The sequence below is a fragment of the Podarcis erhardii genome (genome assembly GCF_964252035.2).
Source record: "Podarcis erhardii genome assembly, chromosome: 8".
In the NCBI taxonomy this organism is placed as follows: Eukaryota; Metazoa; Chordata; class Lepidosauria; order Squamata; family Lacertidae; genus Podarcis; species Podarcis erhardii.
Genome location: NC_138499.1, coordinates 93,117,994 through 93,142,059, shown reverse-complemented (window position 1 = coordinate 93,142,059; position 24,066 = coordinate 93,117,994). Strand labels below are relative to the sequence as shown.

General features: G+C 41.8%; 1 protein-coding gene across 2 annotated transcripts in view; it reads right to left on the bottom strand.

Moving 5' to 3' along the window:
• Positions 1 to 243: 243 nt before the first annotated feature.
• Positions 244 to 24,066, bottom strand: part of OLFM4 (olfactomedin 4) — a 46,581-nt gene continuing 22,758 nt past the window's right edge. Inside the window, exons 3-6 of one of the 2 annotated variants that reach the window (XM_081872790.1) lie at positions 22,788 to 22,940; positions 10,694 to 10,906; positions 9,612 to 9,765; positions 244 to 3,043 (exon numbers count right to left, since the gene is read on the bottom strand). In XM_081872790.1, coding sequence (XP_081728916.1) covers positions 2,235 to 3,043; positions 9,612 to 9,765; positions 10,694 to 10,906; positions 22,788 to 22,940 — 1,329 coding nt within the window. In that variant the 3' untranslated portion in view covers positions 244 to 2,234. Of the gene's footprint in view, positions 3,044 to 9,611; positions 9,766 to 10,693; positions 10,907 to 22,787; positions 23,285 to 24,066 lie in introns of those variants that run through there. The other variant, XM_081872789.1, reaches the window with a different exon arrangement.

The window sequence follows — 24,066 nt, the reverse complement described above, 5'->3', positions numbered from 1 at the left end:
AAGAAATATGCTCATGATGTCAGTTGAGCTGGCCTTCCCAAGATTCTAATCCAGTTGGGTAATACACACAAAATTTGCTGACAGACTGCACAGTTTACTTCTATACACCCATTTGGGTTTTGTTAGGAGTCACATAAGCCACCATGTCTAGTGGCGTGTGAGCATCATGGTTTGAAATGGAATCTGCCCAAGCTGTTTCCTAGACTAGCTGTCAGAAACAGCATCACCCACTAAAGAATTCCATTTCATTTTTCTTTGCCTAATATAGTTTATTGAAAAAGAAAAGAAAAACCAGACCAGTGGTAAAGCTATGCATTTTCTGCAACATTCAGTGCCAAATAAATATAAGCCCGCATTCAACATGAATAATGCAAAGCATCACATTTATGCAAATGCACTTACAGTATCCAAGCTAGCACAACTTCCATGTTTTATTATGAATCTACTTTTAATTTTTTGGGTTTTTAAAATATTCATTATTTGATATTTATATGGCAAACAGAAGTGTGCAGGAAGAAACCTTTGAACAAGTAGAAGAGAGGCAGTTGTGAGATTAAGCACACTGAATTCTGTATTAGATGGTGGTCTAGAGTTTTCTTTTATTTACAAAATATAGAAGTCATAGAAAATTTACTGTATGTTGTTCATTCAAAATTCTAATCACAATTATTCATAATTAATAAAAATGCAAATGATGGCATAGCATATTATAATTTCTTGCTACAAAAAAATCTATTATTCACTCATTGATCACAACAAAGGAGGGCTTTACAAATGTTTGCATAGTATCTTGGAATTTGTTGTCCAAAATGTCACAAATAAGACCCCCTTTTCATAAAACAAATAGTATTGCTCTCCCATTTCCTCCAAAAGTAGGGACAACAGCAATGAGCCATTTTTTATATATTCCAGTCCAAAAAAGGAAGGCTTCATTTGGCCTAAATCTTTATTACCTTTGCATGACTCTTTTCACATCAAGAAGCTTGAGGACTGGAATCTATCCAAAGAGATAGATTAATATTTGGCTAAAATTGGCAGTACTTTTACATTAGTGGCAAATTGTTTTGCATACACCCTGGCTTGGATTATGCTGTGTGGACATAAAGGTCACAATCTACTTTGTGGATTGTTCTCTTGAGCAAGCCTCATTGAAATGAACATAACAATCCTTTGCTGTGTAGCTCTTGTTAATTTTATTATCTGGGCTTTCACAGAAGGAGTGTGCCTCATGAGCGTATCCACTAACTGTATTTTTTTGTGATCCTTCCACATATCCCTGAGCAATAACTTTAAGGCCCCATCCAGATTTCACAAGATATACTTGTGGGAGTCAGTGGAGAGGGGTAGTAACCATAAAGGGCCTGTCCCCCCAAAAGTTATCAGTTTCATTCTGACTATCCAAAGTGAAATTGGCAAAGCACCATTCAGAGTGCTGGAGAGGGATGAAAGAGTCCTCAGTCTACAATTTATATAACTTTCCACTTTAAAACATTTCATTATTGTTAGTAAGTCTAGATGAGTGTTGATGACATTCAAAGAATATTTTAAAACTATAATCATGTATAAAACATGTCACTATAAGGCACAGGAATAGGGGAGAGAGTACAGACAAGGAGTTGTCATGTGTTATTCTGATACCACAAATGCTAACCAAATGGTGCCTATGACACACACAAACCGCAGCCTGGGAGCAGAACCAAATTCTCACTGCAATGAACTACTGCAATTTGAGCACTGGGAAAATGTAATAACAGTAGTGGTGCTTTAAGAGGAAATGTTGTAAGTCTGCATAGCAAATAATATGGAGTAGGAAAGCCCTGAGGTAGAGATGAATATATTCCCCTGCCCCAATCCAAAAAGACCAGGTCCCCCCCCCTCTAGTAACAGACATGAGCATCACACATAGGAAGAACACTGACCTAAAGGGACAATTGGTCTGAACCACGCAAGGCGTATTGTTATGGGCACAATCAAGCCAAGCTTAAGCAGTTTTAAGTCCTGCTCATTTCAATGGGAATGTTAAGCAAAGGCTTAATGAAATAAAGCAAAGGCTGGTGAAATAATTGAAATTTAAGTGTTCAACATTGGCTGGACCTTGCCCCAAGTTTTCCAAACTTCCATGTTGCCATGAGTTAATATTACATTTCTGCCCCTCGCCCCTCGGAAATGTAGTAGCAATATTGGGAGATAGTACAAATGAATTACAAACAGGTCAAACCTCTGCTTCCTCTGCTTCACTTTTGTTGTGGAAGAGTCTGGAAGGTCAACTGATGCTGAACAAGGTAGCCATCATTGAACACATAAAGTTTCCCATCTATAGGGCTGTAGTTGATACTCTGAATTGTTTCTAGCATTTTATCTAGAGTGATGCTTGTTCTGCCTTCTCTTCCTGTGTTTGTGTCATATGTGTAAAATATTTCCTCCTTCCTAGTATTGATGGGCCTTGTGGCATAGAGCACACCACACACAACAAAAGCATTGGACACGGCTGGCTTGTACTGCCTTGTTTCCCATGTACTGATCACCTCAAGAGTTGTTTCATTAAGTCTGCTAATCACGATATTACCTGTGCTAGCTTCTTTTGAGTAAATTACCCACAATCCATTCTCATCCACAGCAAAATCCAGATCTTGCCATGACACCCCTGCATATGAGAACCGATTGTTAAAAGCAGCATCTGGAAGAGTTTTCTTCAGCACCACAGTATTGGTGCTTAAATCTAGTTTGCTCATATCTCTTGAGCCATGTTGGTTAAAATACATATAGTTGTTGTAAGCCACCATACCACTGCCCTGGCCATATAGAATTCTAAATTGATTAGAGTATCTGAACAGCAATAAATTATCAAAGGAATCATGAAGTCTATAATATTCCAGGTATCTTCCATCAGTGTTCAGTGGCGCAACCCAATAGAGCTCCTTTTCAGGGTTCAGGGGAGAGGTATATCTTCCCCAGGCACCATATTTGTAGTCAAATCCTCTCCAGTTTAGCTGTATCACAAAGGGCTGGCTGGCATTTGCAATTCCACCATGACTGCAGCTTCCTGAAACCAACCAAAAACAGAGTGTGTTGCACATATGCAGTTCAAAGATTCTGAGTATCTCTGGCAGTGAAATAACTTATGTCTCTAAAATCTTCACCTCTCACTTGCTTTGTGCCCTCAGTCACTCACCACCACTTCCTCACCCTCATTTCTACCTCCCATCCTGCTCTTGGCTAGTTATTACCTTTCGTGTCACAGGACCCTCGCTCCAGACCAGGTGTCTTGGCAACGCATCAGTTTGGAACATAGCTAGAGAAAACCTATTGCAATCACGGGGGTTTCGCCCCAGAGATTAAATGAATCATTCCGGGCAAAATTGACTAAGAGTGTCATGTCCAGAAGGATGGCTATGTTTCAGTTCGCATATTGTTTTGCAAAGTGTGGATTAAGCAAGTTTGCCTTTAAATGTGAATTGAATTGACTTTATCCACCATTCTGACTCCCAAGCAAACATATTGCTAAAACAGGAGGACAATGCATTCCCAGGGTCAATAGTATTGAAAAGAAATGGTTGTTAACGTAACAACATCAAGCATTTATATAACACTTTAGAGAGTTTCTAGATGGGGGGGGGGCAACCTGTGGCCCTCCAGGTATTACTAAACTACAAAACCCATCATCCCTGACCATTGCCCATTCTAGCTAGGGCTGATAGGAACTGGAGTCAAACAACTCCTGGAGGGCCATAGGTTCCCATCATTGCTCTAGACAAAACATATTAGCATTTGGCAAAACTGCTTCTAGGCTGTACTATTTCAGAATGCACAGGAGAAGGGCATGATAGAACCTCCACCTCCAAAAACAACAATAAAAAACACCTGCACATAGAAAACTAGCATGTCAGGTAGAAAGCTAAATCTTGTCCTTTAATATGCAATCCTCTACCTGCAATGTGAAGTTGTGGAGTTCAACCTCCTGATCTGATTGTAGTGCGTCTATAAGACAAATGTTACTCAGGGCTCATCCACACTTCCATTTGTTCCTGGGAAAACCCAGGGACCCATGCTTTCTAGACATGGGGCAAGTGGAAGTGTGAACGAGCCTTTAGTCACCCTTACAACAGCTCAGGCCAGTGTTGATTGCTATCCCCAGACTATTGATGGGAGAGTTGCCAAATCCAACCCTGAGAGAGTTCATGGTAAGGCAAAAACTGAACTGGGGACTGCCCAACTCACATGCAATCAACATGATCTCAGCTCTTGGCATACCTACATTTCTGTACTTAGAGTTATATATACCTCCATCAGCCCAATACAGGAATATAATATGTAGTTTTATGATCCGGGTTTACTGCTAAATGTTGTGCCACTTACCAGCTCGCTAAATCAATGGGAGCTCTTTACACAGCAGAGAAGCCACTATAATTTATAGTTTGCCCTTAACTGTCAACACATTATGAATTAGTGCACCTAAATCAGTAATGTTATTTTCAAATTAAATGCTTATTAACGGCATGCATAAACCTGCAACTTACTTTTTAAAAAGCTGCAAAAAAGATATAAAAATGTCCACAGCAAGTTGCAGAGATTCAGCCTAAAATAATTTTTCATGTCATTAAACCAAGCATGGATCTAGCTTCATCTTAATAATTCATGCATTGTTTCATAAATAAAAAACAATCATGTATTCAGCCAAAAGGCTTTTTATGGTACAAAAGAAATAAGAAGATCTTATTTTTCCCCTTAAAGAGATCTCTTTCCTGAACATTTGTTTGTTCTTTACTTATGAAATAATACATGAATTATTAAAGTTAGAAGTGGGTTTGGTTTATTAACATCAAACATTGTTTGAGGTTCAATATCCAGTCTAGGTTTTTCTTTTTAAAAACAAAACAGCCTTTTCAACATGCACACAACATGCACACAAATAGTCAGGGTAGGTTATCCATTTCTTGTACTAGATCTGAATACTGTGTTGCTGTTGAGTTTCTTTAATGTAGGCATACTGAGCAGAACAGGGTGGGGTGGAGGGGAGTAGAAGAAAACGAAGCATCCTCTCACTTTGTAAATATTGGAAGGCATAAGAAATAAATGTACATCCATTATTCAAGCTGTCACTTGTTTTCAAAGCTTGACCATGGGACAGCATGCATGTCAATGCAGGGGAGTTAAGAAATGTTTCACACACAACTAGGGGAATTAGCAGATATATGTTCATATACTTAGTAAACTCCTGTGGTCCCCCACAATATGCTGGAGCCATGCTAGTCTTTCTTTCACCTCAAGTATAACTCATAGATAACGGGGACCCCTCACAGTTTCCCATGACATGTACACAGTCATCAGGAAAAGCTTAGAAAAGCACTTACAAATTTCAGGCAATCTCAGAAGCACACAGCATATTCACACACATGTACCCACAATCCTTGCAATGTTTGAAGGGGCACTAAGAGAGTATATGGGTGCTTTTCCAGATACTGAGGACTGCAGTTCTGGGAGAGGAACCAGGGATCTTTCTTCCCTTTCTTAAACGGCAAAGACTGAAAGTCATTGTGGTGGAAGTGATTTGAGCACAAGCCTTTGCCCTGAAAGACAAATGCTTTAAGTCATCTTCAAGCACTACATTTTGAGCTCAGGAAACCCAAGAGTGGGACAGGCAGCAGAGACATATCCACGAGCTGCATCCCTCTGTCACCTTTCCCATCACCTTTTAGCACAAGGAAAGCAATCTTCTGAAGCAGGGAGACTTCCATACATGCTTTTCAGATCCCTGGACAAACACGGCTCTCAAAGGTTTTCCCAAAGCACAGCAGGCTCCCTGCTTCAGACCACCTTCTGCAAATTGGAAGGAAATGAGCATACTCCTCTCTGGACCCTTCTCAAGTACTTGCTAAACCATCAAGGCCATCACCAAACAAAGAAATTTTAAGCACATTCACTATTCTCAGGAGTCTTTGAAGTAAGTTATGAAAGCTAAAGCAGGATAAAACTGAAATAAGCTTAATGAGATCCATGCTAAAACACTCTTTCTTGCTCTTTCCTGAATTGTCTAAGTCTAAGACTTAGACTGCAAGAGGCTTTCATCATAACTTTACATGAAAGGAAAGGGAGAAGGGAGAAGAGGTGGAGACAGACAGGCAGGTGTCACTAGCACATTAGACCGCTTTAGGCAACAGCTTCCCAGAAACAGGACAGGTGTAGGCATGGGCATAGCCAGGGGGCAGGGGGGCATCCGCCCCCCGTAAATCAATCAAAATCTCTACAAATCATTACACATGTGAGGTTCTCCCTCCCCTAACAAAAGCCTGCCCCCGTAACAAAAATCCTGGCTACAGCCATGGACATAGGATAGCTCCATTAAGATTCCTACTCAGCCCTGAAGCTCATTGGGCATAGAATCATAGAACTGTAGAGTTGGAGCAACCCCTAGGGTCATCTAGGAATCTTTTGCCTAACATGGGGCTTGAAACCATGATCCTGAGATTAAGAGACTCATGCTCTACCAGCTGAGTTACACCAGCAACCATTGGTTACTTCTCAGTCTCACAGGAAAGTATAAATGACATTAGACTTGTAAAACACTTTTTCACATTAGAAAACACTACAGGAAAAAATAATACCCTGCCATCTTATCTATAAGGTGTGCATGTGTAAAGAGGGCAGATGCACCTACAAGGCAGCAGCTCCCTTTTTTGAAACAGGTGCACTTGTTCATGGCATTATAATCATGTTTACAGTAGTCAGTGGCCATGCTAGAAGTCAGAGGCATATCAAATATGCTTTTATTTAGCACTGATCTACAGTGAAGTAACTGTGTAGATAAGACAAAAGACTACTTTTGGAGGGGAGAATTGTTAAACAGATGAAAATGTCAATGATTTGCCAAAATGTTCTTCAGAAAATGAGGGTGTAATTCAGTATGCCAAATGCTTTTTTCTTCCTTGGAATGAGCATTGAGTTAGAAATTTGCAAGCAAAATGGAGGACATATTTTGTTTTAACATTGCTGCAAACTAGGCTAATCCACTCTATTGAGCACAGCCACAAGATAAGCATCTCATGAGGTGACTTTCTAAAGCTCTGCCATAGCCGTTAAACTTTATATAGTCTTGTTAGATTCATAAGCTTAGACAGCTCTGGGATTTCCTAGGCACTCTTCACACCCGCCACAAAATATCAAGGAAAGAGAAAGGAGAAAAAGGAAAGCATTGGAATCAGGACAAAAAAATCACCCAGTTTAATACAAACATTATAAATATAATATGAACCCAAAGCAAATGGAAGCCAAATGGGCTGGCAGATATACACATGGAGCTAAGTTTGCTGGGAGAATGTACTTAACTATCTGCTCTCACCTGCTTCAATGAGTGCAAGGAAGCTGTAAACCCACAAAGCCCCCACCCACTTAGAAAGTAAGGGAAATTACAGGGTCCTCCTGCTCCCCAGCTAACTGGGTGTTGCAGTCAAGTCAGGGGCAAATTAGAGATTACATGCAAATGTAGGTAACAATAAACCCCCAACAGCCTTGTTTTAAAATAATATGGAAAAGTAGCCTTGCTGTGGAGGGCAGTAATTTTAAACAAATTAGTGGCAGACTAGTTTCTTTTGTTCAGACTTACTCTGACTGCTTTCCCCCATACAGATGTATATTTATTGTGAAAGCTCATCCAGCAACCTCCCCAAAAAGGATGAAAATACAGCTACTGGGAGAGATTTTTGTGTGTCGGAAAATGACTAGTGCAAAAAGCATAGAGCCTCTCCCCCTGCACACACAACTCTGTGACTCAAAATTCAAGTTTTTTAGCTGTTTCTTGAAGGAGAGTAATGCCCTTTCTGGGCTTCAGAGGTGTTGTTTCAGATCTTTTGTATATGTGTGTATGTTTTAAATCTCTCTCTCCCCAGCCCCACATGACCTGACAGACAAAAGGGTTCCTCATCCTTCAGAGAGAAAATGCAGCTGCTGCCTGAAAGGCAAGTAAGTTTAAGAAGGTGTTTTGAACAATGAAACTTTGTCTTCCATCACTTCATTTATCCTTCTAGCAAGGAAACAGAAGCATGTGGTGAACAAAAATAATAAGATCTTTCTGAGATGAATTGCCCTTCATACAAAACACGTAACTTTTTTCCTGACCCACTTTGTACCTTATAATCCAGGGACTGTTTCCTGTGGGCCTCTAGATATTATTAGACTACAAATCCCATCCTCTCTAGCCACTGAACACGCACGTTAGGACAATGGTGGCTGCAGCCCAACAACACTGGAGGGTCACAGGTCCCCACAAGCATGTAAAGTACCAGAGACTGTCCCATCACGAGGGAATGGGCAGCAGCCGCCTACTCAGAGGGCAAATCCTGGGTCCTGTGAAAATGGCAGCAGAGATAGTTCAGCAGAATGGTGTGCTGTTCACCAGAAGATTTTCTGAATAAGCCCAAATGAGATGAAGGGAGCCATCCAAGAGCATAACAGAAGCCACTACACTACCTGATGGGTCAGGGGTCCCTGTTAATCTGTGGTCATTGAAGTGTCTTCTACACTTTGCCATGGTGATTATCTGAGACTGATTTCCCTTATGGCCCATTTCATTAGCATACTGCAAGCATACTGATAGTGCAGGAAATGTATTTCCCAAGATTGTGATGAGCAGCAGATCACAAAGGCAGTTTCAGAAGAGAGTCACTGCAGAAAGATCAACAAGATCCTCCATTATGTTATGTAGATAACTTGAATGTATTAAATTCTGGAATCAGTGAGTTATCACTGAATCTTGCTACCTCTGACAAAGGTCCCCCGCCTCCAAAATTAGGAGCCATGAATGTGGTAAGAGTCATTGAGCTAAAGCTCAACAGGTTGGGTAGGGTGGGAGACTCATTCAGGAACCTTGCAAGCAATCTGCTTAATAAACTGAAGTCAAAATTTTGACCGTTCTTTGTACTTTTGACCAGTGGGGAAGTGTTTTATTCCAGCATTTTTCTGCGCATTTTACCATGTGGCTTCATTTAGGTACCAAGTCATGTCTCAGTGTTTTTTAGAGTTGCAGTCACACACAACCTGGAACAATCTAAGGGGTCGGGAGCCTTTGGTGTTTTTTAGAGTTCCAGTCACACACAACCTAATCATTATCAGGATTGGTGTTGCAGGCCAAATTTGACAGGTGGGAAAGGCCACCCACTGTCAATCACATGATGTCACCATGCCATCCAGTGCCAGGTGTTTTGAAGTCCCAAACCTTCCAAGATGCTGCTGAAATTGAGGCCTCCCCCTTCCTTTTAGAGTTCAAAAGGGCTTACTTCTGGTTGGTTAGGATATTATTTACTTATTTACTTTCAGAAGCATTTTAATCCCTGTTTCATTGCAAAATGAAGAATTTCTCCATTAATTGCCTGGTCCTCCTCCTCTCTGCTCTTTTTCTCATTCACTGCAAGGAAGGATGAAAATGGCCAGAGTGTGACATGCTGAGGGCTGGGCAAATGAATACTAAAGATAATTCATTCACAATATATGTAACAAAATGAAAAGTTTTCAGGAAAGAAGCCTCAGATCTAATTATTTACCCTGCCCTCCAAGAATGGAAAATATGAAAATATACTTCTGCAACATACGTTTCATCATCTAACAAAACAAATTCTTACCAGGAGGGATGTAGTGGCTGGTGGTGCTCTGGTTTGTATTCGCTTCACATTCTTGCAATTTATTTTTTAGAGCCAGAATTTCTCGGCGGACTGCAAGGATGTTATGCTTATCCAGCGATTCCAGTTCATTCACCATAAGACTCAAATTCTTAATCTAGGCACATAAAATGGTAGGAGTGACTTTTGGTTATGCTCAAGTTTGTTTTGCAAACTCATTTTTGCTGATATTTTAATAAAGGATGTTACCAAGAGTGCAGTAAGTACAGTGGTACCTTGGGTTAAGTACTTAATTCATTCCGGAGGTCCTTTCTTAACCTGAAACTGTTCTTAACCTGAGGTACCACTTTAGCTAATGGGGCCTCCCGCTGCCGCCGGGCTGCTGCTGTGCAATTTCTGTTCTCATCCTGAAGCAAAGTTCTTAACCCGAGGTACTATTTCTGGGTTTGCGGAGTCTGCAGCCTGAAGCGTATGTAACCCGAGGTACAACTGTAATTAGAAATTGTGCATTTCTAACAATAAATTTTATGCCATCACCATTAATGTAGATAGATGTATGACAGGTGCTCAGTGTCACATAGAAATCTTTTGGCTTTTGCAAATAGCTTAGGATAAGGTTACTAATTTGCTTTAACTTCCTGTTTTGTTTTGTGTGCATGGTTTTGTTCTTTTACTGTGAAGTGCCTTGAACAAAATGAGTGAGCGATTGGATGCAAATTTATGAATTCTTTTCAGTGCTCAGTGTGGGAATAGTTACTAATTTTTTTACAGAGCAGGCTACTTGTGGAGCTTTGATTGGTCTATGGTAATTATTCTGGACCACATAGCTCCCATTTCCTCCTTGGGGGCCTGCATCCTTCTCCCCCTTACTCTTGACCCTTATTCCAGCCCCACTGTTTCATCCTTGACACTTTTCTCTTATTCATGGACCAGCCATATTTTCCAGTCCTTGTGTAAACTGGCTAGGAAGGGAGGGAATAATTTCTACCTTTGGTTATATGTGCATAATTTCAGGAGAATCATATTAAAGCTACTGGAGATTTTATCAGGAGAAACTGTGGATCTTAACAAAACTTTTACCATACCTCTCCATACAGCTGCTCAACAATCACATTGCTTCCCGTTAGCGTACTTTTCAGCTGTGTGACTAGCCTCTCCATTTCACTGATTTCCAGTTTCATCAGTTGGAAGTCCAGTTCAGTGTAAGAAATGCTCATCTTCTCCATGTGCTCAATCTTGATGGTTAGGTTTACAATCTTTTTTTCATACATTGCAATTTCTTTGGTGTACTTGGTAATCTATACATATACACAGGAATGTATTCCATTTTAGAAAATGTATTTAAGATACCTTTTAAAAAGAAAAGTTTTGCCCCACTGCACCTCTATAATCTCGCCAAGATCAAAATATGATTACTTGGGTACCACTGAGCACAGAAGCTTATATAACATTGCTGTGGATTCTGGTCTAAAAATAAAGACAAAGATTACAGATAAATGACATAGATAAAGAAGAATGTCTGCAGAATAGGGAAAGCGTAATCACTGTTCAGCCGCATTTTTCTCAGTGGGTTTTAATTTTTATTGAGTTCAACAGAAAAGTGCCTCCAACTGTGACAGAATGACATAGATGATCCTTATCCATAATTTAAAAAAAAAATCTGGTGAATTCATCAATCAAGTGCAATCGATCACAAGAGCTTTTAGGCAGAAATACATTTACATAGATTACCTACCTTACCAATTGCAGGGGCCAACACTGCATACACACGCTACTTTCTATATCTAAAGATGTTTTGGAAGCCTGATGTCAGGGAACTGCCATCGGAGAGTCAGGTGGTGGAAGGGCTCACAGAGGCTAAGAGACCCTCGGATGCGGAGGAAGGAACCAGCAGGGGGAGAGGGAGAGTTCCTGCAGAAACTCAATCGGAGGGATGGCTCCAAGATGCTTCCAGTGAGAACAGCGCGGAAGGCTCAGGACCTCCGCTGGGGACGCCTACTCCGCGCAGGAAACTGTCACGCCGAGAATCCCGAAGGAGAGTTTCCGTCAAAGAACTCTTATGTTGGCGCAAATTCCGGAAACGCCCACTGACGGATTCTGCCAGCGATTGAGGTAGCCATGCACGCATGGCTCCGCTGACTGGGAGAGTTTAGAAACTGATTGCATGAGTTTAGAGCTCAACCATTTACGCACAAGCAGCCCCCTTAACCCATAACACCTGAGTACTGAGTATCCATGGAAATTAACTAGGTAAAGTCCCATTCTCGGAACCAGATGCCCCTGGGACAAGGCAGAGAACCCCAAGAGTCCCTGCCTATAACTACAGACGAAATGGATGTATAGGACACATGATCTGCATTACAGCCTTCCTTTTATTTCACACCAGTTAACTATCATGGCATCACCTATCACAGGGAAGGGAAGAAGTTTGAACCACCCAGTTCAAGTTGGTTGCTGAGATTCCTGCAAAGCATGTAGAACTAAATAGGCCTTCACAGAACAGCAATTAGGGAGTGGGGCTGGTTGAATTTTCAGGAGGGTTAGGGGAATGAAACCTGGAAGAATGTGAACTCAGGGTGTATGGGAACATCATAGTAAAAAGTAAAAAGTAAAAATGAACAATGTTTCACAATCATGACCTTAGATTTAGCTTATCACCAAACGTATCATTTGTACGGTTCTGTTAGCTGAGTACATGTGGTGAACAATCCAAAGCCATACAGGTTCTTTTCGGATCATGTCACCCTCTAGTTAACCCTTCAGATTGTGATATTTAATAGGTTTTCATGTCAGGATGATTGACTGTGTAAAAGAAATCCTCAGCATTGTGATTCCAGTGTGAGATTACAAGAGGACATACCGGTGCAATATAAGCACGTCTCAAACAGATGCTTGAAGTGTAGTGCCTGGGGCACCTAGCCATTTTCAAGAACAGTTATGCATTTACAAGATCCATCAATCATTTGCTGCTGGAAATAATAAGAAAGGTGATGACTTGAATAATGTTTTTATATAGAACAATAACAAATGAGGTTGCATTTATTTTATGTCTTTACCAAATGACCTCAACTATGAAACAGAAGGCTCAAAAAGCTCTTTATTTTTCCTGTATAAACAATTCTCATAAATAAGTGAGTATCTTTAACACCCCTGTAGAAAAGCTTTGTCTTCATGTCTGACCCGATCTGTTATCTGCCAAGATTATGTCAGAGGATGTGTTGCTCTGCATCTAGCTTGAGGGTTTGTTGCCCTGCTAGGCTGAATTGTCCAGCTGGACTGCGGAGCCGCAAAGGTTTGGGGCAGGGCTGGGGGGTTTCTTTTTCCAGCTACCATAACTTTAATCACATAGTGCTCCGCAGGAGAACAACACTGTTTGGTTTCAGAAATTTCATTGTTTAAAACTATCCTTAAACAGCTTTCAACTGGGAAGACGACTTTTTCTGTAATCACTTATTTTGCTGAATAGCTCAAGATAATTCGCTAGTAAGCACAAATGATTAAAATGATTTTTTTAAAGTTCCTATCAAAATTATTCATGTAGGTTGTTAAATTATTTTTGTAGTCCTACAAGTGGGACCCCATTAAGAATGAACCAAATGGCTGATTTTAGTCCTTGACCATCCCTTCTTAACTTCTGCAAGAAATCTGTCACTGCTGGAATAGATGACCCTCTACAATTCTATGATTATGTGATTCTCAGTCTGTTGTCTGATTCTTTGTGAAGTCAGGTGAGAAAGCCTTCACAGCCTAATTCCTATACTTCCAATTTTTCTGTTCAGGATGGGATTTTAAACTTTATTCAGGCCCATATTTTAAATGTATGTTCAACTCTCATACATGGGCCCTGGAGGAATAAATTGCAATTAATATATCCTCTCCTGCCTATTAAATCCCATCCCACAGTTAGAGAGGTGGACCTTTGGGTGACAAGGAAATCAAAGGTGTGCTAAACAAGAGAAGGAGATGGCAGAGAAGCTGAATGAATCACTTGCATCTATCTTCATAGAAAAGCCTATAGCACAGATCTCTGTGCCTGAATAAACTTTTAGTCTGAGGAACAAATAGTGGTTACAAGAGACAAAGTTCTAGATCTTATTGAGAAAAAAAAACCTAAAAAAATCTGGAAGTCTGGATGTTATCCACCCAAGAGATCTTAAATGACTCAAACGTGAAATTGCTGTCAAAATATTGTTTAAAAACTGAAATGTATGTATGTATGTATGTATTGTATGCAAGGGATGCGGGTGGCGCTGTGTGTTAAAGCACAGAGCCTAGGACTTGCTGATCAGAAGGCTGGCGGTTTGAATCCCAGCGACGGGGTGAGCTCCCGTTGCTCGGTCCCTGCTCCTGCCAACCTAGCACGTCAAAAAAGTGCAAGTAGATAAATAGGTACTGCTCTGGCGAGAAGGTAAATGGCATTTCCGTGCACTGCTCTGGTTCGCCAGAAGCGGCTTAGTCATGCTGACCACATGACCCAGAAGTTCTACGCCAGCTCCCACAGCCAGTAAAGCGAGATGAGCGCCGCAACCCCAGAGGCGGCCATGACTGGACCTAATGGTCAGGGGTCCCTTTACCTTTATGTATTGTACAGTGGTGCCTCGCAAGACGAAAAGAATCCGTTCTGCGATTCTCTTTGTCTAGCGGTTTTTTCGTCTTGCGAAGCAAGCCCATTGACAGCTTAGCGGATGAGCGCTATTAGAGGCTTAGCGGCTTTTAGCGGCTTATCAGCTTTGCGGATAAGCAGATAAGTGGCTTAGCGGCTTAGAAAAAGGGGGGGGGAGGAAAAAAAAGTCGGAAAAACTCGCAAGACATTCCGTCTTGCGAAGCAAGCCCATAGGGAAATTCGTTTTGCGAAGCGCCTCCAAAACGGAAAACCCTTTTGTCTAGCGGGTTTTTCGTCTTGCGAGGCATTCGTCTTGCGGGGCACCACTGTATGTAGAGAGAGAGAGGGAGAGAGAAAAATTGCTGACCTTCTCACAAAAATATTTAACTTGTCTCTAAGATCAGCCTCTGTACCTGAAGACTAGTTAGTGGCCAGGGTAATACCGTTTTTTAAAAAGGATCCAGGCTGGATCCAGGGAACTTCAGGCTGGTTACATTAAAACTGGTGAAAAGCATTGTTAAAGATAGAATTACCAAGAATACAGATGAAAGTCCTGCTGAAGATGAACAAACTGGCTTCGGCAAGGGTCAGTCCTGTCTCACTCACTTACTACTACTACTACTATACTACTAATAAATTTTTATTATACCCCGCCCTCCCCGGCCAGAGGGCGGCTAACACCAATAAAATTACAATAAAACATAATGGGGGGAACCCAGTTTATTAAAATACGGGTTAAAATACCATTTAAAATGCAGCCTCATTTTAATAGTAGCCCATAAATCAAAACCATAAAGGGAGGGAAACATAAGGGTCAGACTGAGTCCAAACCAAAGGCCAGGTGGAACAGCTCTGTCTTGCAGGCCCTGCGAAAAGATGTCAAGTCCCGCAGGGCCCTAGTCTCTTGTGACAGAGTGGGGCCAGTACTGAAAAGGTCCTGGTCCTAGCTGAGACCAATCTAACCACCTTGCGGCTTGGGACCTCCAAAGTGTTGTTATTTGTGGACCTTAAGGTCCTCCGCGGGGCATACCAGGAGAGGCGGTCCTGTAGGTACGAGGGTCCTAGGCCGCATAGGTCATAGTGGACAGTTTTCAACCCAGTGTATGGCAGCTGTGAAAGATGCAAATTCCATGCAAGTGATCATTAGGAAAGGAACTGAAAATAAATCTACCAGTATCATAAGGCCATTATACAAATCTATGGCATTACTGTACCTGGACATTTCTGGTCACCTCACCTGAAAAAAGGATATTGTAGAGTTGGAAAAGTTCAGAAACTGGCAATCAAAATTATCAAGGGGATGGAGCACCTCCCTTAGGAGGAAAGGATACAACATTTGGGGCTCTTTAACTTAGAGAAAAGGTTTAAGGAGTAAGGAGAGAAATGACAGAGGTCTATAAAGTTACGCATGGCAGACATAACACTATAACCCATGGACCATCCAGTGAAGCTGAATGTCAGAAGATTCAGGACAGAGAAAGGAAAGGACTTCTTCACATGTGGCATTATCAGAGGTGCCAATTTGCGGGTGAGATTGAGGGGGCAGATGTTGCTCGTGTGACATCATGACATTAAGTCAGCATATGCTTCAACGTTGGTCCAACATTTCTTGCCCTCTCGCCCGCCCAACACCACTGATGCCTCTTCACATCTCGTACCCCGAAACCCAAACCACAATGCCACGGCCACAGCCACTTGGTCTCTTGCACTGCCCCCCCCCCATACCTAAGGTGGCTAAGAGAAGGAGTGCTGGCACCGATGCCACGCTTCTTCTCTGCTGGGCTCCGGTGCATAAGGGGGGCGAGGACAGCCCCTGAGGGGAGAGTATCCTTGTAGCAGCCAGTGATGTACTTCAAGTAGCTTGTGCCTCAAAGTGCACTTCCAGAGAAAGTCAATCCAGACCTGCCAGCAGATTTATGTTTCTACAATGTTCTTTTAAATAAACTCTATATATTGACTTTCTGTGGGTAATAGAAGAATCTTACAAATGAAATGGAACAACATAGAGAAGATAAAGTTCAGTGTGTAGTTAAAAATGTAATGAGGGTAACACAATGGGTGAATCGGAGGTCATGGTGAATTTAACCACCAATCGTTTTTCTTTTCTTTTTTCTTTTTTTACAGTGTGTATTAATCATGGATTGAGTACTTGTTTATTTCCTTCTATTTTTGATTTCCAGTGACTATTTATGTTACTTTGTATGTAATACAACAAAGCATTCAAAACTCAAAAAAAAGAAGAAGAAGAAGAAGAAGAAGAAGAAGAAGAAGAAGAAGAAGAAGAAGAAGAAGAAGTGCACTTCCGGAAGTGGAGCCTGGCTTCCTGAAGGATATCAGCAGCCTTAGCAGGCCTTGGTGGAGGCTTGGCAGCAATCGAAATAGGAGATCATGGATTGACATCAGAAGCCGAGGCAGCTTCTGTCAATCAGTGATGTCCCTGTTGGCAGGAGGAGGAGCAGGAGGCGGCTTGGTGCTCGGCCTCCTTCTCCCTCTCAATACGGAGAAAAAAAATATTGAGGGGGCTGCCCCTAGTAGTTGGTGCTATGCTGAATATATATTCTGTGGGATTCACTCACACAAGAGGCAGTGATGGCACCTACATGGATTAGACAAATTTATGGAGATTCTTGGCATCTATGGCCAGATCGTCCACTATCAGTTGGTGTTTCCTTGCCCTGGCTCTTCATGGTTCCCATTCAGCCAACACAACTCCTTCCTGGGCCAGGATCCTCTCTTCTCTGCAGACAGGGACATTCGTCAACAAGAGGACAGAGGTGAACATATGTAAGCCTCACCCTGGGCAGGTGTGTCATAATTCCTATTACTTTAAAGAAAATTGTTTAAGCAAAAAACAAATGTTCCCAGAGAACTGTCTCTGTCTCCACCACCTCCCTGTTGCAGATTTTTTTTAATGCTTAAACTTCTTATCTCTTCCTGATTATACTGTTAGAAAGTTTATTAATATTTATGGCCAGAATTTATAATTTAGTGTTCTGTCTTTCCTCCTGATTAATTCAAGGACACTTCATTTGTTACGACGTCTGGTTCCTGGAGCAGTCAAATAATTTCTCCTGGACACCTAATTGAAACCCTGCATATTTTTCATCAAGCAGCCAATGTCAAATGCTGGTTCTTGGCTGCATGAGGTATTTCCACCCCCAAACCTCACCCACCCCCACTTCCTCGAAATTACAGATGTTGGGGCTTATTTGTGGGGATTTTAATGAATGTTGCAAGGGAAAGGCAGCAGAATTCCTATAGCAAACCACAAAACAGCAAAAGGCTAAGCAGCTTTGCTTTAATTAGACAGCCTCATGACCACATGAAAACAACCTACTGTTGTGCAGCTTCACAAGGCAGAGGGAGCTGTTGAATCCCCCACCTTCAGGTCTTGCAATATTTTCAGACAGAAAGGAGGAGTATCAGGGTACTATCACCCTTTTGTGTGAGAAGATCCACCTTGCTTTCCCCCATAACTACCTGCCACAATAATAACAGGAGCTTCCCTTGCTGTTACAGTAAAAGCGAGGCTAATCAGTAGATTCTGTATCCACAGACACCCCCCAACCCCAGTACAGTGGTGCCTCGCAAGACGAAAAGAATCCGTTCCGCGATTCTCTTCGTCTAGCGTTTTTTTCATCTTGCGAAGCAAGCCCATTGACGGCTTAGCGGATTAGCGCTATTAGCGGTTTAGCGGCTTTTAGCGGCTTTTAGCGGCTTATCAGCTTAGCGGATAAGCGGCTTAGCGGCTTAGAAAAAGGGGGGAGGGGAAAAAAAAACCCTGCAGGAACTCGCAATACATTTTCGTCTTGCAAAGCAAGCCCATAGGAAATTCGTTTTGCGAAGCACCTCCAAAACGGAAAACCCTTTCGTCTAGCGGGTTTTTCATCTTGCGAGGCATTCGTCTTGTGGGGCACCACTGTATGTTAAGCAGTATGCTTAATGTGGGGCTCTCAACCAAGGAAAACATTTCACTTGATTAACTGGCTGCTTTTTAACCTCTGATTTTATTAATTATGCCTGCACAGAACCTCAGGACCTGTGCCTTTTTGAAAGTTAAAGGAAGTATAGGTTACAATGCAATGTGACAAAGCTAACTCTCGTTCTTTGAAGGAAAGGCCATTTTTAATCTTTTCCTTTGTGTTTCTGACTTCTGTTCAACCCCATGGCAAGTTCTGTTTTGTCTCCCATGCTAGTCAACATCTATTTTAATCCATTGGATGACCTCATCTGGATATTTGAAGCATGTTACCATCAGCATGCTGATGAAAGTCAACTCTTTCTCTTCATACTATCCAAATCAGAAAGGGCTGTGCAAGTGCTGGAATGATGCCTGAACACTGGGATGGGTTGGATGACGGCCAGTAAACTGAGGTTGAATTCTGATAAGACAGAGACTCTGGTGATAAATGGTTCCAGTTCCAAGAAATAGGTGAATGTCATGTTCCACATGGGGTGCCACTCCCCCTAAAAGAACAGGTTTGTAGTCTGGGGGTGCTTCCAAGCTGTAGGTGCTCATGTGGCCATGTGGCTCATGTGGCTAGGCTCAGCTTTGACTGGTTTGCTAGCTGCACCTGTCCTTGGAACAGGGTGACCTATCAGTCACCCAGAGCTCTTATGCGAGGGTGTGGCATAAGAAATAAAATGATAATAGGACTTCCGGGTCAGCGCCATCGGCGTATGGCAGAGTTCCTCCAACCGGAGGAATGGGCTCCGTGAAAATTGGGTCTTCCCGCCGCGGCGAAGGTGGGGACCCGCTAGAAATCCCAGGCGGAGAAGCCTGGGAACGTGGGGTTCGGCAGAGCACCAAGAGCGCCTCCCCTACCCGCGGGGAAACCCCTCTTTGGGGCTCTGGAGCGGAGTGGGGTGAGCAGCACGGTGCTGCGAACCGATTGCTACTTTCATGGAGGGAAGCCGCACAGCCATCGCCGGAGAGCGTTGACATTTTCCTGATGACAATTGGACTCTAAACAAGTACCCGTGAGTAAAAACGGAATATTTGACCAAGAAATTTATGAAATTTATGAATTAGGCAATGAAGTGGGAAGGTCTAAACAGGAAGTCCGCCTTCCGCTTTTTGTAAATAGACTGAAAAAAGATTTCGCAAGCTAAATAGCCTGGAAGATTGATCTAAAGATTGAAATTTCCTGCATTTATAACCAATAAAACCCCCTTGGCAGCAGGAGAAAAGGGGAAAATTTTTTTTGACCATCTAAGCCTGCAGAGAGAGAGTAAAGGAATATAAGTTTCCATCGTCCCAAACCTTGGGACGGGGTGTCAGGACAGAAATTGTTGGAGATGTCCATTGATTGAAATTGTTGGATTGAAATTGTTGGAGATGTCCATTGATTTGACAGATAGTTAAAAAAAAAGAGAAACAAATTAACTTCAACGCTGCTTTCTGCATTTCTGTATTTTAAAGAAACAAAGTATTTGAAAATCGAAAGTAAATTTCCCTTTGTTGGATACATCTTAAAGATGTCAGTCAGTCTGACATCAATACCAGGGAAGATTCTGGAGCAGATCATTAAGCAAACAGTCTGTGAGCACCTAGAAAGGAATGCTGTGATCACCAATAGTCAGCATGGATTTCTGAAAAATAAGTCATGTCAGACTAACCTGATCTCATTTTTTGACAGAATTACAAGCCTGGTAGATGAAGGGAACGCAGTGGATGTAGCCTACCTTGATTTCAGCAAGGCATTTGACAAGATGCCCCATGATATTCTTGTAAAGAAGCTGGTAAAATGCGGTCTTGACTATGCTACCGCTCAGTGGATTTGTAACTGGCTGACTGACCGAACCCAAAGGGTGCTCATCAATGGTTCCTCTTCATCCTGGAGGAGAGTGACTAGTGGGGTGCCACAGGGTTCTGTCTTGGGCCCGATCTTATTCAACATCTTTATCAACGACTTGGATGATGGACTCAAGGGCATCCTGATCAAATTTGCAGATGACACCAAACTGGGAGGGGTGGCTAACACCGCAGAGGACAGGATCACACTTCAAAACGACCTTGACAGATTAGAGAACTGGGCCAAAACAGACAAGATGAATTTTAATAGGGAGAAATGTAAAGTATTGCACTTGGGCAAAAAAAATGAGAGGCACAAATACAAGATGGGTGACACCTGGATTTAGAGCAGTACATGTGAAAAGGATCTAGGAGTCTTGGTTGACCACAAACTTGACATGAGCCAACAGTGTGACGCGGCAGCTAAAAAAGCCAATGCAATTCTGGGCTGCATCAATAGGAGTATTGCATCTAGATCAAGGGAAGTAATAGTGCCACTGTATTCTGCTCTGGTCAGACCTCACCTGGAGTACTGTGTCCAGTTCTGGGCACCACAGTTCAAGAAGGACACTGACAAACTGGAACGTGTCCAGAGGAGGGCAACCAAAATGGTCAAAGGCCTGGAAACGATGCCTTATGAAGAACGGCTAAGGGAGCTGGGCATGTTTAGCCTGGAGAAGAGGAGGTTAAGGGGTGATATGATAGCCATGTTCAAATATATAAAAGGATGTCACATAGAGGAGGGAGAAAGGTTGTTTTCTGCTGCTCCAGAGAAGCGGACACGGAGCAATGGTTCCAAACTACAAGAAAAAAGATTCCACCTAAACATTAGGAAGAACTTCCTGACAGTAAGAGCTGTTCGACAGTGGAATTTGCTGCCAAGGAGTGTGGTGGAGTCTCCTTCTTTGGAGGTCTTTAAGCAGAGGCTTGACAACCATATGTCAGGAGTGCTCTGATGGTGTTTCCTGCTTGGCAGGGGGTTGGACTCGATGGCCCTTGTGGTCTCTTCCAACTCTATGATTCTATGATTCTATGATTCTATGGACGTAAATAGAAATTGTGTCCCCTAGAGGGAGCTTGTCAGTTTGTTGCTGCAGTTTACAGGGAGACTTTACAGCTGTGAGAATCAGACCGTGGGACCAGTTGCTTGACCTTGAACAGAAATGTGCTGGGAGGAAGTTTTGGTGTCTGCCCTTGGCAAAACAAATGCTATGCTGAAGCAGTTGCATGAGAAAATGAACTTGATGAATGAAAAGTTGGACTTGATGACTGCTGTAGCCAGTGAATATGAACTAACAGGAAACAAAGATAAAGAAATCTTACAGCAACCAACTCAGGAAACTGGCTTGACAGGGCAAGCCCAAGGGCAGATGAAGATGGAAGAGGTCGAGATTGCATCTCAAATGATACAAATGGAGAGATCCAAAGTCCTGCATGACCAAAAGCCGCAGTATTGGAAGATTGAACTTGGAGTGTGTCTGGAAGTGTCTGGAGTCAAGGAAGCTCTTAACTCTGGTGGGACTGTGAAACAAGTTGACAACTATTTTTGGAATAACTATTTTTTGGATTACAAAATTAATCTAGGGGAGTGGGACTGTGGGGAATGGGCTAGTTTGATGAAAGAAAATGGAGATTACTACCGGTTGGAATTCCCCGGAGATCCACTCCTTAAGGAGAAAGGGAAGAAACTACGAAAAAAACCAACAAGGGACAGGGAAGGGTGCAAGTATAAACAGGAACAAGAAAATCCACAGAGGGGGCATAGAAGAGACCTAAGAGCCTTGGACATTAGAACACCAGATTGATGGACTGGATGTAATGGTTAGAAAGGACTGACATAACCCGAGACCAGGAAGAAGGGACGTTGGATAAAATTAGAGGAAAAAAGTATATAAAAAGGAGAATTTCTTTCTATTTTTGGAATTAGTGTAATACTAATGAAACATCAGGGAATATGCTGGAACGGAACTAATTGGCTTTAGTAGAAAGGTTTGAAGGAGTTATGTATAAATATGGCTTAAATTTTGAAATTTTATGGTTTTTAAGGTAAGATAAGGTTAAAGAAATTAACGGTAAGTTGAATAACAGAATATAGTAAAAGCTGGAAAGGATATGCTGAGTTAATAAAGAAAAAAAAAGACAGATTGTTAAGATAAATTATTTAAATAAAAATTGAGAAATATGGGAAGAATTTGCTGAAATAATGAATTAAGTTAGAATACAAAAAGGGAGGTGTGAGGAGGTCCAAGAAACAAGCAAACGAAAGGATGTAATTTGGATTTGTATTTTTCTTTTGTATTTATGTTTTTTATTCTTTTTTCTCTTTCGTTGTTGTATTTTCCTGGTTTTTTTTTTCATTCTTTTTTATATACCTATGTATTTTTGAAATTCTGAATAAATATCATTTTTTAAAAAAAGAAATAAAATGATAATAACAACACTCCCAATAACACACCAGAATTATAACAGCAATGATCAAGTGGTCCCTTAATTCACAGGCTAACTGATTAAGATTATCTGATTAAACTGCAGGAGCCAAAGTCTTAGGTGCTTAATCAAACAGATTAAAGCCTGCAGTTGCCAATTAGACCAGAAAAATATAGAAGGTTGTGTAACGTCACTGTGCACTATCTACTGAGAAGTTATTCTGCACAGACCCTGTGAAACAAATGGGAGCTGATTTCTCCCTCCCTCTCTCTCTCAACTTAGTTTTAAAAAACCAGAAACTGTATGTGCTGACTACAGAGGTGTATACTTTTATTTATTTTTTAAAGTAACTTACTTTTGAAAGCTCACTCTCAAATTTATTTGAGAGCTGTTGGGCTAAGATCTCAAGGCTCTCCATCCTCTGCACAGGGAATGTGGTGTCTGGTAAGAACACGGAACATCGGCAAACTTTGTGGTCATCCACAGAACCAGTCACATTAGCAAATGGCTGCAAGAAAATTGGGGTAGGGGAAAATAACATGAAAGTTATACAATTATTGACACAAAAGCGTAAAAGCCTGAGAGAACAACTGGCCTGTTTGACTTCATTGGTCATTGATAAGAAACAAAATCTATTTAGTGGTGTCATACCTGTCGAGCACTCCTTTTCCCTCTTCATGTTGTGTGCTCAAGCAAGTTCAAAGTGAAGAAAAGAGGCTAGATATTTACAGTACATCAGTAATTCCCCAAAGTACCATACTCATAATTCTATAATTACCACACCACCATTGCTGTTGTTGTGTTGTTGTTTGACATGAAAAAGCAAAATCTGGCCCAACTCCCTGTTCCCTCACACTGAACATGGCCTCTAGGCTCTGAGAAGCTAAAATAAAAAATGGAAAAAAGAATAACTGAAGGGACTGTAATCCCTTGTCCTGCTCCCAAAACTGTCCCCTGATTTGTCAGTGCTTGGAACTGTAAATATATATTGCTTTCTCCTCCAGAACAACTGGACTCTTTGGAGCCTCCTCCACTTAAAAATGGGGACAAAAGGCCTTGTTCTGCTGCCACCAGGCCCTGGGCTGCTTTGTGCTCCTCGCCACACATAGGCCAGGCTCTGACTGTTAAGAATATTCTTGTGGGTTTTCCTATTCACCTAAAGGCAATAGCTGGCCAGAGTCTGGAAGATTCAGATTATGTCCCTCAGTGGCAGATAACTCTTAAAAGATTGTTTTAAGACGCAGAGAAGGAGGTAGGAAAGATACCTCCCTGCAGCCAAGGGTGATGCATTCCAAGGCATCTTGGAATGCCTTGCATGCAGTGCACTCCCACTGTGTACAAACATCGTTAGCATCCTGCAATATGGAATACTACCTTTTGACAGATTTTTCCCCAAACCAGATTTGGTCTGAATTGAGAAAAAGAATAACTTAGCCGCACAACAAGCTGGTAACATGTACACAGCAAATAACCCAAGTTGAAGTTCTGAATTGGGGAGCAAGAGAGACTGAGAAAAGACACAGAAAATGCTCAGGTGGGTTGAGGCGGAGGGGGGCGGGCGGTTCCTGTAAATACAAACAGTATCTGGAGATGCAGAGATGCCTTGCTGGATATTTAATGTGGGACACAGGAAC